Source organism: Nicotiana attenuata, unplaced genomic scaffold (genome assembly GCF_001879085.1).
Source record: "Nicotiana attenuata strain UT unplaced genomic scaffold, NIATTr2, whole genome shotgun sequence".
NCBI lineage: Eukaryota > Viridiplantae > Streptophyta > Magnoliopsida > Solanales > Solanaceae > Nicotiana > Nicotiana attenuata.
In genome coordinates, this window is record NW_017670235.1 from 492,603 (window position 1) to 510,292 (window position 17,690).

The window sequence follows — 17,690 nt, forward strand, 5'->3', positions numbered from 1 at the left end:
AGGGGGCGGGGGGGGGGGGTTCGTTGATGTACCATTTCATTAGATGGATTGGATACAATTCTCCCGTTCTTAATCAGAGGTTTCCCTTTAGGGGGCCCTACGGGTGAATTCATATTAGTCAAGTCAGTGGACTTCGGATAGTTAAAAAAATACTATAAAGAAGTATTCTTCGGATACCGGATACTTAAAAAAATACTATAAAGAACTATTCTTCGGATACCGGATTATTAAAAAAAATTACTATAAAGAACTATTCTTCCCTTTTTTGAGGGGTTCCATTAGATGGAGAGGGGAACTTGAACCCTCAATATAAAGGTAAAGAATATGACTAATAAAGAGCTATTTTGAGCATAATGCAGAAATAAAATACAGTATCCATGTTGGATGAATTTGTCTTTTGACTGCTACAGATTGATGTTAGAAGGCTTCAAGTCTTCAACCTTAAGTTTTAGTAATAAATTGTTAATGCTATTAGTTTAATGTGTAATTTAAAGCTAATGATGATTTTATTAAGAATAAGAATCTGTGGAGGCTGCAGAAAGAAAGTGGTCTAATGGTCCTCAAAGTACATCAATAATTATTGCAAAAATCATACATAATTTCATTTATAATGAGTCACTTTGCTTAATTTGAGAAGAACTTTCACCTTTCTAATTTAACCCAATTCATCAGGAGAGAAGAATCAAAAGTACTAACAGAATTTATACCCATATTATTTATCAATAAAATTATGTTTCTTCATTAAAAAAAAAAAAAGTTAAATGAGCGACTTGTGTTTTAGAAATTGATTTGTATTTGTTTCAACTTAGAGCCCGTTTGGACATAAGAAAGAATTTCCTTTTTTTCGAAATCTTTTCACCTTTTTTCAAAATCAGCGTTTGTTAATAAAATTTCCAATTTTCACTTAAAGATGCATTTTGAAATTTTTTAAAAATTTGAAAAACTCCAAAAAACTGTTTTTCAAAATTCACTCAGAAAACTTCAAAAATAACCCAAAATCATATTCATGTCCAAACACAACTCTAATTTTCAAATAGCATTTTCACTTGAATTTTTTTTTTTTTTTTGGAATTTTACAATTCTTATATCCAAACGCCCACTTAGTATTGAATTTTCTTTTCTATCAATATTAAATATGTTAGCATTTTATTTCTCGAGTAAAACAACTTTTTGTTTAATCTATATTATCTAATACTATCAAAGGCTGATGATAGCAAATATCTTTTTATTAGTGGTGGGAAATGATGATTAAATAAAGTATTATTGTGAGGTCAATCTAATCAAAGGAAATACCAAAGATGATCATCAATTTCGATTGCAAAGCCCACTTGTGTGACACTCTTTTATTATTAACTCACTTTAAAGCTAAAAGCTTAATAAATGTTTCCAACAGGAAAAGTTTTAATGAGGACTTAATTTTAATTACATACTGATGGACCAGAGAAGGACAGAGGGATTAAGGAACAGTGGGAGTCATATACTGTGCGGGAAACTTGTGGGATCCCAAAACAGTACTTTTTTGGGACCTATTGTATAAGTCGAGTTTTCTTATTGTCCCTTCCAAAACATTCCATGTTTGTCATTTGGAAGGCCGTATAGTTTTGGGGTGTAACGTTATAATTGTCCATCTTCCTTCGGTCGAGTGACTTCATATCTATCTTTGCCAAGAAAGATTAGTTCCGGAAGTGATAATAGGCTATATAGATGTTATTTACACTCCAATTGTGCCATATTTTATGGTTGTTTTAAAGGCTAAATGATAACAAAATACTCTAATTGGTGTTCTTTTGTTTTGCAGGGACTAATCCAAATTAGGAAGATACTATGGAGTGTTTTGGAGTCAACAATGTGGATATAAGGCCAATCAAGAAGAACCCAAACGAAAATAAGCAAGAAAGAGCAAAGGAGGACTGGGCAAGAAGCCACCGCGACCGCGGTCGACCGCAGCTGGACCGCGGTAGGCCAAGAACGTGAGGCAGAACACTTGTGTTTCACCGCGGTCGTGCCGCGTTCTGCCGCGACCGCGATGGACTGTGTAATTGTCCAGAAATTTTGGGACTAAAGTGTAAATCGGGGAAAACTTATCCTAACCCTTTATAAACTCAACAAACTCGCCCAAGCAAAGGAAGAAGCTTGTTTTTAGACTGCATTGGAGGAAGAACAAGTGTGAGAAGAGCAATCAACCATTAGAGTTTTTCAATCTTCTCTTTGTTATTCTATTTTGCACATTATGAATACTTTATTTATTTCATCTTGCTTTGTTATGAGTAGCTAAATACTTTGTCTAGGGTTTTGATGGAACCTATTGAAGGATGGACTTCGTGTTATGTTAATATAGTTTGCCCGGTTTATTTTCTATTTGTTCAACTACGTTCTTGTTATAGTTAATTGATAGGATCCTCAATTAGATGTGCCTATTTAGTATGTATTACTCGGGAGAGAGTGCATATTTAGGTAATTGTTGAACAACACTACTCCCAAAGTATATGAGGGATCAATAACTGAGGGTTTAAAGGTGGGATTAGGGATAATGAAGCCTTGGGTGCAATCTTAAGTGAACTGTAATAAAAGTCAGCTAGCGTAACTCGGGAGAGTGCGTCTAGTAAATTGTCGTGATTACTCGGGAGAGATTTACGGTAATAAGAGTGCTCATGATTGATAGAGACGGTTAGGCAAATCTATATGAAACTTAACATGAAGGGATTCCATCAATAGGGGAAATCATAACCTTAGATCCTTCTCTTAATTGTTTACAACTTAATCATAGTTAGTCTTTATTTACTTAATTGCAGTCAGTTATAGTTAGTAAAAATATCCTCAATTGTTATTCGAAACGTTTGGGAGGTTGATTACGTAGAATTTAGTGAGTCTAACAAGAGTAATTGGTAGGTTAATTCCTTGTGGGTTCGACTCTGGGCTAAATACTCAGATTATATTTGCAACGTCCGCTTAGTCCTTTTTATAAGGCATAGTTGGGCGTGATCAAGAAGCATCTAACTATCTCATCAATTTAAATTTATGTGCGACAGTCTTTTTTATAACTGAGAAATCTTTGAAGCCAGCGTGCAAGATTTGGAACTCCATGGATAATGATCACTCATGTATTCTTCTCCACTTAAATACTAGACTTTTGTTTACAATATAGTTCGAACCAGTACTGTGCATCTAACCTACACGTCATGTATTGTACTCTTACCACTATACCAAAGCCTTTGAGACAGTATTTTTTTGCACCATCTTCCATGGGAAGTAAGGAAGGCTAGATATTAATTTTTTTTTGATAACTGAGAAATTCCTGAGGACCATATTCACGATTATGAATTAGATGAATAATGAGTCCGCCCCTTTATCCTTCTCCATTAAAATACTAACCTTTTGACTGCAATACGATTACGAACCATGACGAGCGTCTAATCCACAGATAACACTCTAAGCTCTTACCACTTCCCGTCTTTTGACAACGGTTAAAATGGCAATGACTCTATCTTTCTTCAGTGGACCAAAGCTTGGGGCAAAGAAGGCTAGATTTTCGTAAACAGTTTCCTTTCACTATTAGCAAAAAGCAAAGAAAATCCGGAAAAAAAAAAAAACATACTTTCATTTTCATTTATTTTGGTCTGGCAGAAAAGAAAAGGTTGCTTTTAGAAAAAAGAAGAACCATCTTTTGGATTTCAAGTGGGTGTACCAAAACGTAAACCAAGTGAAGATGTCAGCCAGAGTTTTGACAAAATATAGACCCAAAATAACATTGTTGTAAAGATTAATTGATGTTGTCCAGCACTTGGGGATACTGATAAGCATATTACAAGAAACACTTTCTCCCCACCAATTTCCCCAACGTCTAGAGAATCAAATACCAAAAAGCATACCAAAAGTTGTCGACTAAGCTCCTTATAATCTTTTCTTTAGTCAATGTTACCAGATCAAGGATCACCACCAATTTAGTTTTCAAGATACTCATAAAAGCTATTGAGATTATTAGTGGTTAATTATGTAAATTGTATAGTGGCTATATCTGTAAAGTGGTTAGATTAGACATAGATTAGAAATTCATTTTGATGTATATATGTATGCTACAGTACTTGTCATAATTCTAATTCTAGTGATCATTTTCAGATTTCACTCTCTCTATTTTTCCTCTCTCTACTGTTCTAGAATATTCCGCTTTCTCTCACTTGTAAACCGCCATGGATGCTCGACCTTGAGCTGATTTAACATGGTATCAGAGCCTACCGCTTCGATCTACCACATCTCTGTCGCTTCTTCTCATCTTCATATTTGTTATCTCTGAGTTTTGTTCCAATTTGATTGCTTACCGAAAGTTTTTTCAATTTTTGCCCTAATTTCACATCGGAAATAGGGGGATTTCACTTTTAAAGGTACGAAAATCACATATCTAGCCTTAATCACTAATGGCTATCGGCGATTCAGACGATTCGAACAATCTGACTGGCACCGCTGTGCATGTCCCAGTTCCAGGAAATTCCGGAATTGATCCTGGTGATCCTTTGTATCTGCATCCATCGGATAACCCCGGAGCTATGCTTGTCTCTGTCGCATTCAGTGGAATTGGCTATCGCTCATGGAGACGTAGTGAATTGCGAGGACTATCAGTGAAGAACAAATTAGGGTTCATCAACGGTGAATGTAAGCGTCCAGATCCTCAATCACCTACATTTCGTCAGTGGGAACGTTGTGATGATATGGTAACTTCGTGGATACTTAATTCACTATCCAAAGAAATAACATACAGCGTCGAATACGCAAATGATGCCATGGAGCTATGGATTGAATTGGAAGATAGGTATGAGCAGACGAATGGAGCCAGATTATATCAAATACAGAAGGAAATAAATGATACATCTCAAGGGACTCTCGATATCACTAGTTATTATACAAAATTGAAGAAACTTTGGGAAGAGTTGAGCACTTTGAGCAAAAATTCACAATGTACATGTACTTGTATCTGTGGAGCAAAGGAAAATTTTTACAAGGCTGAACAGGATAGACGTCTAATACAGTTTCTCATGGGCCTAAATGAAACCTACACTGTAATCCGAGGTAGCATCCTCATGATGAACCCACTCCCTAATTTTGCTCAAGCGTTTTCTCTCCTAATACAAGATGAAAAGCAGAGGGAAATCAAACCACATACTCAGCTGTTTGTTGAATCTACCTCCATGAATGTTACTAGCTCCAGACCTAATGGTTATAGAACCAACTACTCATCGAACAACAACAATCATACTGGGCAAGGAAGGGGGAGACCTATGTGTGACTATTGTAAGAAGCCAGGGCATACCAAAGACAAATGCTTCAAATTACATGGCTATCCTGAGAGTTTTGGACAGTCTCGCAATCAAAATTACAATCCAAATCAACAGTTCAACCAGAATTTTCAGAGTTTCAATCGCAATCAGAACTTCAGCAAAGGGAAAAGAATAGTAGCTAATGTACATGGTGATCACTCTTCAGAAATGCCATCCAACAAAGGAGAAGCACAATGTGACTTAAACACAGACCAAACTATCAGCCTGTCAAAGGAGCACTATGGACAAATTTTGAATTTGCTTCAGCATTTTCAAGCCAGCAATGGAGGAGACAATGCAAATACCAGCAATTCTATCAATGGAGCTGTAAACTTCGCAGGTATAATAGTCTGCACTTCCTCAATAGATTTTGGTAAATTGTCATGTCAGTGTCTCAAAAACAAGAGTGAATCTTGGATCCTAGATTCAGGGGCATCAAACCATATGACTTTCAACAAAAACCTACTGACTAATATCATAACATTACCCTATCCTCTCCTAGTTGTTTTACCAAATGGATACAAAGTAAAAGTAACTGAGATTGGTAGTGTAGCCCTTGTGCCTGACATCACTTTACATAAAGTAATGTTTGTACCTTCTTTCAGATACAATCTTATTTCCATTCATGGTCTAACTAATGTAAATCCTAGAAGCCTAGTAGCTTTCACTAATAACCTATGTGTTCTGCAGGCCCCTTCAATGAAGAGGCCTCTGGAGATTGGTAAAGCTTGTGATGGACTATATCTTCTTTGCCCAAAGTGTCTGAGAAACCAGTATTCAGGTTCCTTTATCAATAGTTCCTTTTGCACACACAACTCACATTGTCATACTAGTTCACATGTTCATAACTCACTGTCCACAAATAAGTGTGTCCCTTTTCCTCCAAATGTAAATACTTCATGCTTGAATAATACAAGTGTTAGTTTGAAATCTTTTATAGAATCTTCTGATCCTAATCTTTTGTGGAACAATAGACTTGGGCATGTACCCTTTATCAAAATGAGAGGGATCACCTCTATCCCAGTTTCTTTTTCACCAAAGCAACCTTTTCTTTGCTCTATTTGTCCAATGGCTAGACAAGGCAGATTGCCTTTTCCCCAGAAAACACATGCTTCCACAAAAATATTCCAAGTCCTACATATAGACTTGTGGGGACCCTACCATGTGACAACCCATGATAACTATAAATACTTCTTTACATTAGTGGATGACTATAGTAGGTCCACTTGGACTAATCTTCTTTCATCCAAAAGTAATGCATTGCAAGTTCTGAAAATATTTGCCTCCATGGTTGAAACCCAGTTTAATACAAAGTTAAAAATAATCAGATCTGACAATGGGTCAGAGTTCACTAGCACAGAGGCAAACATGTTTTTCAATTCTAAAGGCATAATCCATCAAAGAACTTGCCCTTATACACCCCAACAGAATGGCATAGTGGAGAGAAAACATAAATATCTCTTAGAGACTGCCAGGGCACTTCTATTCCAATCAAAACTGCCTACTAAATATTGGGGGGAATGCATTTTATGTGCAACATATATCATAAACAGACTACCCTCTACTCATAGCCACCCAAAATCTCCTTTTGAACTACTCTATAATAAAAAACCAACATACTCCCATATGAGGAGTTTTGGATGCCTATGTTACCCAACTGTACCAAAAGTACACAGAGACAAATTTGAACCTAGAACATCTCCTCATATATTCATTGGTTATCCCCATGGAGTCAAAGGGTACAAGGTCTTAAATCTTGCCACAAAAAGGATATCTATATCCAGAGATGTTGTCTTTGTTGAAAGTGTGTTCCCTTTTGCTTTGTCTCTTGATACTTCTTCTTTTCCCTCTATTCTTAATGAGTTTCCACCCACTGATGCAACTCAAGAAGGTACCAACTTTGCTGATGAAAGTGACAATGGCCCTAGTGTTACACATAATCCTTCTCAGTATCCAGAACCAGATAACCACCCTGAAAATTCACCCTATCAATTCCCAGATGTTACACAAAATCCTTCTCAGTATCCAGAACCAGATAACCATCCTGAAAATCCACCTTATCAATTCCCAGATCCCCTGTTCCTATCCCATCACCAGTAGTTCAACCTGCCACCACTCCTGTTAGTCCTAAGAAAATCACAAAGACCACATAAAACACCTGCATACTTGCAGGACTACTTACATTCTCTTCCCATACTAAAATCACCAACATCTACTGTTTCACCATCTTCTGCTACAGTCAACAGTACTACTGCACTATTTTCTCTTAGTGCATCTTTTTCTAATTGGAATCATATCACCCATGATGCCCTGAATCTTGATAGTCAAAATCTTGTGAGAGACATCTACACTAACAATGAACCCTCATCTTATGATGAGGCAGCTATGAGTCCTGCTTGGCAAACAGCCATGACTCAAGAATTTGAGGCATTACATGCCAATCATACTTGGGACTTAGTTCCCTTACCTACTGGAAAGAAAACCATAGGGTGCAAGTGGGTATATAAAATAAAACACAAGGCAGATGGTAGTGTAGAAAGACTTAAAGCCAGGCTAGTTGTAAAAGGATACACCCAACAGGCTGGAATTGATTACACAGAAACTTTCTCCTCTGTAGTTAAGATGACAACTGTGAGGTCATTAATAGCCATAGCTGTGAAGAAAGGGTGGTATATGTCACAACTAGATGTAAATAATGCATTCTTGCATGGAGATTTAAATGAGGAAGTGTACATGGAGGTACCACAGGGGCTGGCAGTTGACAACCCAAACTTAGTTTGTAAACTTAACAAATCCCTCTATGGCCTCAAGCAGGCAAGTAGGCAGTGGTATGCCAAACTAAATGAAGCCCTATGCTCAAGGGGCTATAGGCATTCAATGTATGACTATTCCTTGTTTAGTAAGAAAACTGGAGAGTCCATTGTATACATAGCAGTGTATGTTGATGATATTGTAGTTACAGGAACTGACACTGTGGAAATTACAGACCTGAAAACATTCTTGAATAATAATTTCAAAATAAAAGATTTGGGGAAACTACATTATTTCTTGGGTTTGGAAATCCTCTACAAAGATGATGGTATCATAGTCTCCCAAAGAAAATTCACTCTTGACTTGTTAAAAGAGTATCACTGTACAGACTATAGTAGCTTTAGTTCTCCATTGGATCCTACTATGAAGCTCAAAGCCAAAGAAGGGGAAAAATTAACAGATCCTACTTACTATAGGAAGCTGATAGGAAAGTTCAATTTCCTCACCAACACTAGATTGGATATAGCTTATAGTGTGCAACACTTAAGCCAGTTCATGGATGATCCCAGGAAACCACACTTGACAACAGCTTTTCATCTACTTAGATACCTGAAGAAGGATCCCACCTTAGGCATTTTCTTATCTAAAGATCAAGATTACACAATCAAGGCATATTGTGACTCGGATTGGGCAGCATGCCCAGATTCCAGAAAATCTGTAAGTGGCTACCTTGTGTTGATGGGAAACAGTCCAATAAGTTGGAAATCAAAGAAACAAGACACTATCTCCCTCTCCTCAGCAGAAGCAGAGTATAGAGCCTTAAGAAAGGTAGTGGGAGAATTGGTATGGCTTAGTCGATTGTTTGAAGAACTTTCAGTACCATCTCCCAAGCCAATTGCTGTGTTTTGTGACAGCCAATCAGCTATGCACATAGCCAGGAACCCTGTATTTCATGAGAGAACTAAACATATAGAAGTTGCTTGTCACTTTGTACGACATAAGCTACAGGAAGGGTTGATCTCATTACATCATGTGGGAACAACAAATCAACTAGCTGATGTTCTAACAAAGGCACTGACAGGAGTTCGACATTCAGCTGCTCTACACAAGTTGGCAGTGTTTTCCACACCACTAACTTGAGGGGGGTATTGAGATTATTAGTGGTTAATTATGTAAATTGTGTAGTTGCTATATCTATAAAGTGGTTAGATTAGACATAGATTAGAAATTCATTTTGATGTATATATGTATGCTACAGTACTTGTCATAATTCTAATTCTAGTGATCATTTTCAGATTTCACTCTCTATTTTTCCTCTCTCTACTGTTCTAGAATATTCCGCTTTCTCTCACTTGTAAACCGCCATGGATGCTCGACCTTGAGCTGATTTAACAAAAGCAAAGTAAGATCTAAGGATATTTATATGATCCTTCCATTTACCAGAGGATGAAAAATGCAGGGGAATTTCCCTACGAAAGAACTCAGAGAAAAATACAGAAAAATCTCCAATTACACGAGTCTCACAAAGCATAACCGATAAAAAGATCTTTACCGACGTCAAGTGTTTATATCAAACCACATTAATTTACCAGTATTAAGCAATACCTTAAAGTGAAAATACATTTTACTTCAATTAACTATTGCTAGCGATAAAGATGCATTAAAAGAATAACATTATTTTCTAAACCAATAGTTATTCTTTTAATGCATGTTGGCCTCAACTAGGTTGGTATAAATAGGGTGTATACATTTGCTACAGGAGGTAAAACTTCCTATAAAGATTATATAGCTAGCCTCAACTAGCTTGAGATTGAAAAAATAAGAAGAATTAACCTAAATAGCCGCCCACCTAATCTCTTATACAAAAAAGAGCCGGCGAACATATAATATATGTACAATTCATGTATAATTGTGTATATTTAATGTATAATCTATGTATACTAGTCAAAAAAAGTAAACATTAAATCTAGCTGGCTAATTGTGTAACAATCCCTTGAAATAACACTATTTTCTTAATGGCGAACAGAAAAAACGGGACTGGTTTGTCATATTATGGAATTCCATATATTTAATATTCCCATGAAATGAATGGAAACCATCAAAGATGTAGAATATCCAGGTACAAAGTGAGAGCCAAAGCCTGTATACAGTATACTTCCACAAATATCAAAGAAATTTTATTTTTGGTTCGTGTCTCTAGAAAATATTAAAGCAAAGCTATGATATATCTGTCTTCTCTAGTTCATGAAGCATTAGTACAAGTTGTTTCTCTACATATCTGTATTTCTCCTTATTGTCCCAAGAAGTAGGACCATTAGATGAAAGAAAGAACTACAAGATCGAATCCATCTTCATTGTACGTTTAGGACCATTAGATGAAAGAATAGAAGAACTACGTGATCGAATCATCTTCATTGCACTTATTGTAAGCACAGCAAACTGAGCAAGATGAAGAACATGAACCACAAAAGTAAAAAGAAAAGGGATCAGACATAACTAGCCAAAATACGACACCTTTTGGAAGACAAAAATCCAAAAAAACATTTTTTATTTACAATAGCTTACAAATTATATGAATCTGATGACAAGATTCACCGAGTTTGACTTGTAGCATTAAGCACTAGAACATTCAGGATAGTCATCATAGTTGAGATGCAAGGAGAACATAAATAATTTAAGCGTGCAGTCTTTACAACATCAATATGCTGTCAACCAGCAGGCAGTTAAATGTCTCGGTAAGTCGCAAACCTTTGCAGCTCAGAAGGAAGGAAAGCACACCAATAAACAAGATAGGCATTCAATAGTAGTGTGTTCCCCAATTTGAAAGTCATTCACACCAGAGGACATTTTATTTCAAGAATTTTCTCCACCTTCAAAATAAAATAAAAATGCATCAAGTTTTATGTTTATGTGGGGGGAAAAAAACAGTGCAGAAAACAAAAATGTCAGTAAGATATTTCTCAAATTACTGCAGTTGAAACCCCCCTTCCCGCTCCCCAAACCAACAAAAAAAGAAAAACCACTCCAGTGGGAAATAGAAGTACCAGAAAGTGATGCAGGAGGTGGAACATGTGGCTGCAGCTTGATTAAAATCTGCCACCAGTAGGTAAAATGTTAGTGTACTGATATATCCTTGTGACAGGTGGAGAAAAAAATTTATGTACCTTTGTCTTCTCATTTCTTCCTATAAAGTCGCACAACTTTTTCCCTCTGGTGAGCTCTTTCCCTGCCCACAAAAGTTGCAATGTATTTTCTTCAAGGAGCTGCAAGTCTGAGAATCAATATAGTCATCCATGATTGTTGATTTCTTTGAGTTTCATTCTAGAAAGCGTGTAGACCGAATAATGAATGGGAAAAAATAAAGAATAGCAATATTCTCTTGTTCACTCATAACATTTAAAGGCTTCACTTTCATTTGCCCAGAGACTGAAGTACTGAACTATGCTGTCATCAAGTGGTTCAGAAGCGTTAACCTATTACACAAATGAAGTGGAACTGTGGGCTTGTTATATTTTCAACTACATACATATAGGTTGGAATAATTCATAGCACTAAGCTATGTATTTGTCATTTAGTAGGTGGTGAGAATCAGAATAGCTATTAGAGAACTTCACGGTACTCAGGGGAAACTGACTTTTTTTAGTTCATATTAACAGAGCAACTCCATACCCGTGATAAGTAAACAATATACATGTTATTAGACGTCAAACCAACAGAATATTATTTTATGCAAAAATCCAGATATATTGTAATTAATTTAAAAGGTAGATCTAAGCAAGTATTGTTGAAGGTGCTTAACTCAGCAAACTAACAACCTTCCATAACATAGGATGGGTCTACAACAACAATAACAACATATCCAGTGTAATACCACAAGTGGGGTTTGGGGAGGGTAGAGTGTACGCAGAACTAACAACCTTCCATAACATAGGATGGGTCTGATTATGAAAAATCCCGAAGAAGTGAACACATCAGGCTGATCTAGTGGCTAAAACCCAAAAAGCAAAGGAAAAAAAAGAACAAATAAAGTAATATACTCCCTCCGTTTCAATTTATGTGAACCTATTTCCTTTTTAGTCCGTGCCGAAAAGAATGACCTCTTTCCTTATTTGGAAACAATTTACCTTTATGCAATGATTTATAGCCACACAAAATATATGTGCTTCATTTTACACCACAAGTTCAAAAGTCTTCTCTCTTTTCTTAAACTCCGTGCCCAGTCAAATGGGTTCACATAAATTGAAACGGAGGGAGTATTACTTTTTTTTATTTTATTTTAGAAGGGAACTACATTAGTAGATTAGTGCCACATTCAATTAGATTACCACATTTTTATAGATATGTGGTGTAACATCACTTTTCATGTCACAACAAAGATGCCAGGGAAGGGGGGGTGACATCTCCTGGGACCACAGTATACCGTAAATTCACTTTCTTGCGCCATAACTTTGAGCTTGGCATACTACATTTTCAAATACATAAGAATAAATGTTATTCATCTGCAATAGCTTTTCTGAACACCCCTAAAGACCATGAGGTTTTCTAAAACAATTTATTTTACCAATAGCTTAAAATATTGCACAAGCAACAATCTTTAATAAAAAACATGAAAGCCATTCAATCACCAATGTAACATTGATCAATCAGGTTATAATAACACAGGGAACTAAACAAGCAACCGCATTTCTTTCTAAACTGATTCTTAAAAGCATATTTGCAGCCTCAAATGTCTCTATCCAGAAGTATGAAGAACAATGGACTTGGCTATCAGAAATAACATGCAGTCATGGAACCCGAAATAAAGTCACTGTTACTTTATACTCATAAAATCTCAAACATGAATGCTTGTCCTGAACTTTTATAGATTGAATGAAGGCATATACGGCACAAGAGGCTGAAATAAGTAATTATGAACATACCTGACAAGAACTGCTGTAAATCGGAACTTGATAATCCCATTACCGAGTATGTTACCAAGAATTCCTTCTCAATGCTTCTTGTGTGGTCTCTTAGTACATACACTGATAGAGGCTTGTTATGCATAACCTGGTCCTGAAATCCATTTCATCATCTTTATAAAACTTTCCTTCAGAAGCAGAGATCAACAGAACCTATCATACACCACTTGAACCACCAAATGCAAGGATGCAAAATTATCTTTTGCAAGGCTTCAAGTTAAATCTTCAAGCTTTACAGTGCTTTTATTCTGTAGACAATGTGTAAGCACAAAACTAATTTAATATGCACGGAATTGATTAAGATGCTCAACCAACTCGATCTTCAACCTCACTTTTTTGATCGCTTGATTTCTTTCTTTTTTCCCAATCCATCAATCTCTGCTTCGTATGTTAAAAGCAGGGCTACGGCCTTCAAATGGTAGAGCATAACAAATAAAATGAATAACCCACTAGATATGATGTGGGGGAATAAACTCATCTCACTGCAAAATACTCCTTTTGCTCCATAGTATGAGAGTGTTTGACTAAACATACATTCTATTAGTGATCATAGAAAAAGATTATAAAAGTAATGGTTGAAAACTTTGCTTTAATAGAGAAAACACCGCATCTAAGTGTTGAATAATTAAATGAGTTTGACTTTTTAAAAAGTTTGAATCTTCTATAAAAATACTATCAATGGAATGTACGTCTTGGTGAACAGAGTCACCAAGGAGACTATAGGTACCTAGTGGATTTTAAAAAAAATAAACGTGGTATCCGAGCCAGCTTGTGCACACTTCGACAAATTCCACGGGTACCAATTATCTCCCACCAGCACATCATGTAAGATTGGACACTTACCTTGGACAGATGGGAAAATATCACATAGTGTTTTTGCCTCTACCTAGTGGATTATTCGAGATGCATGTAAGCACCATAATTATAAAAAGATTATAAATGAAATGGTCATATACTTTTGAACATTCCAAAATTAGAAAAAGTGACATAAGTAAGCAGAGGAATTAATTGCACCGTCCGCTCTAACAATGTAACTATTGACTCACTAAAACATCATGAAATCACTATACTAATAACATAAATAAGCATTTCAGAGCAAATATTAAAGCAATAATGAAAAAATAAAAAAGATACAGAAACAAACCTTGGAGGCGTACGAAGTAGCTTCGGAGAAAGCTCTAATAAGACGCATCACTGCATTCGCAATTTTATAAACCGTTATGCGAAAGTAATATAGTATCAATTACAACTGATAATCATATGATTATGCATGACATTAGCATTTATTTATGATTGTAAAAAACCTTTAGGATCGCCTTGAAGCTTGGAGAGATAAGGCTCGAATTTGAGGGCGAGATATTGAATCTTCGATTGGAGATTCGCGATTTCTGTAATGTCTTTGGCGATTTCATCAACAGTTGAAGTCGTTTCTGTGTCGTAGAGAAACTCGCCGACGCCGTACTTCACGTGTACGCGAACCATCTCGAAGCCCTTGGCAACTGACTTGTAAGCTCAATTTTCCTTTGGAACTGTTACAAAAGTGGAAAACGTAAGGAAAATGGACGAAGTTCTTTTTCTTCTAACCCAATTCGTTTCAACTAATTCAACTTTGAGCTTTGATATGATTCTTTTTAAAATTAACTTTGCAACTATTTCTTCAATTTTTTTTTCCTAACGTCACTAATATTTCTATTATATAGAAAAAGGCATGATGGTCGATCAAGGGCATAATTGGTATTTTCAGCTAACCTATAATTTGATTTAGTGAAGAATGTGTAAAAATCTCCCCTGCTTCTTCCCATTCTTGCCTCATCAATCAATTAAAGAGATTCTAGGATGTTCTATTCCTGTTTTCTTCCTACTATTCTCCAATTCAGTCATTCCTCTTCACTTATTCTTCTCTTTCTAAATCCGAATTTATTTACATTTGCTTATTTCATGAATCTCCGTCATTCTTATTTCTCTTTTACTTAGTTGCTTTGTCTTTTATTCCATTCTAAAGTCACCTTTTTATGAATTTTTTAGTAATTGATTTTAAACTGGGGTGAAGTGCAAGAACTATGCTTGAAATTGGTTTGGCCGTTGCGTATTAAAGTGGCATAAGCATGAAATTGATCCACGTTTATCTATTGCCACTTAATGAGTTACAATTGCTTAATCCGATTTGTTACGTAATAATCGAATCAAAGAAATTTTTGATTTACCATTATGGTTTTTGAAAATCTTTGTTTTTAAGCTAATGACTATTTTCTCAGCTTCTATTCGTGATTAATTAGTATGATCGTACATTGTTAGAGAATATTATTTTGGTTTCTTATTCTGTAATTTTATGAGAAAATTGACTCTACAAATATTAGCAATACATTTCATTGATTTTGTACTTTGCTCAGAAAGTTGAGGATGTGCGTGTTTATTTAGAATCCATATATCCAGCTGAATGGTTCTATTTTTGGTTTGGAATTTCTGAATGATTTTTGTTTAGTCTTATGAATGGAAAGTCGAATTGAAGAACCATACCAGCCTTTACCATACAGTTGACTAGGAAGACACGACACAGCAGTGGGGAGTCAGATCTGGCCAACCGTCCCGCTCTACTTTGAAGTGTTACATATATGTTGTTCTTTTATTTTATTTCATCAAGGAATTTGAATTTTACCATGGGGTTTGAAATTAGGATTTTCAGAATTCAATCGAACTTCCTTACAAAGATGGACCAGACAATTGCAAGGTCTCTAAATGCACAATAGATTTTTTGTTTTGTTCTAACTGGGCAAGAATGCGAGACTCCATAGGAGAAGTCATAGTGATCTAATGGAATAAAAAAAACTTTCTTCCATATATTGACTTGGTTCATATTAAGTTTTTTAATCTTTCTCCATGCAGTCCGTTCAAAAATTGAATCGTCTAAACATTATCAAATGAAGAAGATCTCATTGAAACCAAAAACTTTTTTGCACACTTAAATTTATGGTACTAAAGATGTGTCCTTTTTTTTTTAATTGACTTAGAAGTTCTTCTTTTTTATTTTATGGCATTTCATATAGAAATTTTCCTGTCTAACTTTTAAGGAATTATGATCTTACTATATTAAAGCAGCTAACCCAAACTACCATAACTTTTGGTCTGATACTAATTTGTGGACCTATTCCACCATGAAGTATTAATATTTATCTTTCTACGTACTTTTAGTCTCATTGTTAAACGTTTTCCTTTAGTCCACTTCTTCTACTCATCTATTTTTTTCTTTTTTTCTCTTAATTTTATTCTGATTAGCAATTTTAGTTTCCAACTTCTCATATCTATGAAATTCTTGCTTCATGATTCTTTTTCACTCTCTGTTGAATTCTGAGGTATGGGGGAGTAGTTTGCTAAGTCTGTTTAGTATATGAGGAGGAATATGTGTTACACTTTAAGGTCCTCATATTAGAAAATTTGAAGTGTGGAATGATTTTGTGATGATGTTAAAATATGTTATTCATTATGCTATATCATCTATCAAGGAGGTTTATCAGAACGTTATATTATTTGTAGAGTTTTGTCCTAAATTATACATGAAAGAAAAACGATCATGAAAGAGAATATATCAGTAGATTCTTCGATTTTCTTTAAGGATGACTCAAGAGTGTGGTAACACCTCTCTGTTGCATGTGATCATCAGAAAACGCTTTGGCTTGCCAGAGAGCAAGGTTGGCAAATTTTTTAAATCGCAAAAGAAAGTAAAACAATGAGAACTGGCTATCTACTGCTGACATTTGATATCAGAATACAGAACTCGATTATTAGAGAGTAAGTTTAGCGGTTCTTACCAGTGTATGAGTCGTATAGAGTAGTTTATATTTTTGTTAATTGAGGAAGTGAGGTATGTCTTCGTGATTCTTTTAGACACTACCAGAAGATTCTTTCAATGTAACTTCAATTATTTATCGACCTTAGTTGCATTTGTTATTTTGTTAACTTATGTCACATTATATGTACTCAAATGGTTTTTAAATGAATATAATCAACTTGCACAATGTCTTGAGTCATTAATGTAAAACTTTATATGGGAATGTTTTGTTATATTTGATACGAAATTGTTATGGATCAATTTACCTCATTAGATACAATAATATGTTCATATGAAGAAACAATAATCACAAAATTTCCAAGTTCTTAGCTATCTGTTGTATGTCATTTCCACTTCTTTACCTCAGTTTTTCTGCAGCACATATTTCACGACTTCTTTGAATTTTACGAATATTTTATTAGCCTTTTAATATTTCATTTACGCATTTATTTGGACTAATGTTGCCTCTTCACTTAACAAAGTTAAATTCCATCCTACATACAGATTGCCGGAAAAGAAAATATACATTCAGTGAATGAATGAATGAAATGCCAATAACTGAGATGGTCCAGCGTCATCATTATCACAGTATTACTCAAAGAAAGATTATGGGTTATGAGTTGTCCAAATGTCCCTTTGTTTCATCAAGTTCCAAGCATCAATCTTATGATTTAGTACTGAATTCTGGGATTTTGCTAGAAATGCATGTCATAGAGAGGGAAAAGCAAGCGTAACTTAGAGGTGGAGAACGATGATAGCCAATGGGGCTGCTAAAGGTGGGTGCTCTATGGTTGATCAATCGACTACATATTTCCTTCGCTATTCCAGAGATTATGCATCCGCATG

General features: G+C 35.4%; 2 protein-coding genes across 2 annotated transcripts; one reads left to right on the forward strand and one right to left on the reverse strand.

Annotated features, from left to right (window-relative positions):
- Nucleotides 1-4,412: 4,412 nt before the first annotated feature.
- LOC109236370 lies at nucleotides 4,413-7,409 on the forward strand. Its single transcript, XM_019402546.1, has 4 exons — nucleotides 4,413-5,649; nucleotides 5,812-5,891; nucleotides 6,000-6,090; nucleotides 7,048-7,409. Exons 1-4 carry the CDS (start codon nucleotides 4,413-4,415, stop codon nucleotides 7,407-7,409), a joined length of 1,770 nt encoding a protein of 589 aa, XP_019258091.1.
- A 3,144-nt stretch (nucleotides 7,410-10,553) lies between these two features.
- On the reverse strand, nucleotides 10,554-15,771 carry LOC109236349 (UPF0769 protein C21orf59 homolog). The gene is made up of 6 exons (XM_019402519.1): nucleotides 14,323-15,771; nucleotides 14,163-14,212; nucleotides 12,980-13,112; nucleotides 11,225-11,331; nucleotides 11,105-11,153; nucleotides 10,554-10,930 (listed from the first exon to the last, which is right to left on the reverse strand). The coding sequence occupies exons 1-6, from the start codon at nucleotides 14,498-14,500 to the stop codon at nucleotides 10,914-10,916; spliced, it is 534 nt and encodes a 177-aa protein (XP_019258064.1). The 5' UTR covers nucleotides 14,501-15,771; the 3' UTR covers nucleotides 10,554-10,913.
- Between the last annotated feature and the right edge of the window lie 1,919 nt (nucleotides 15,772-17,690).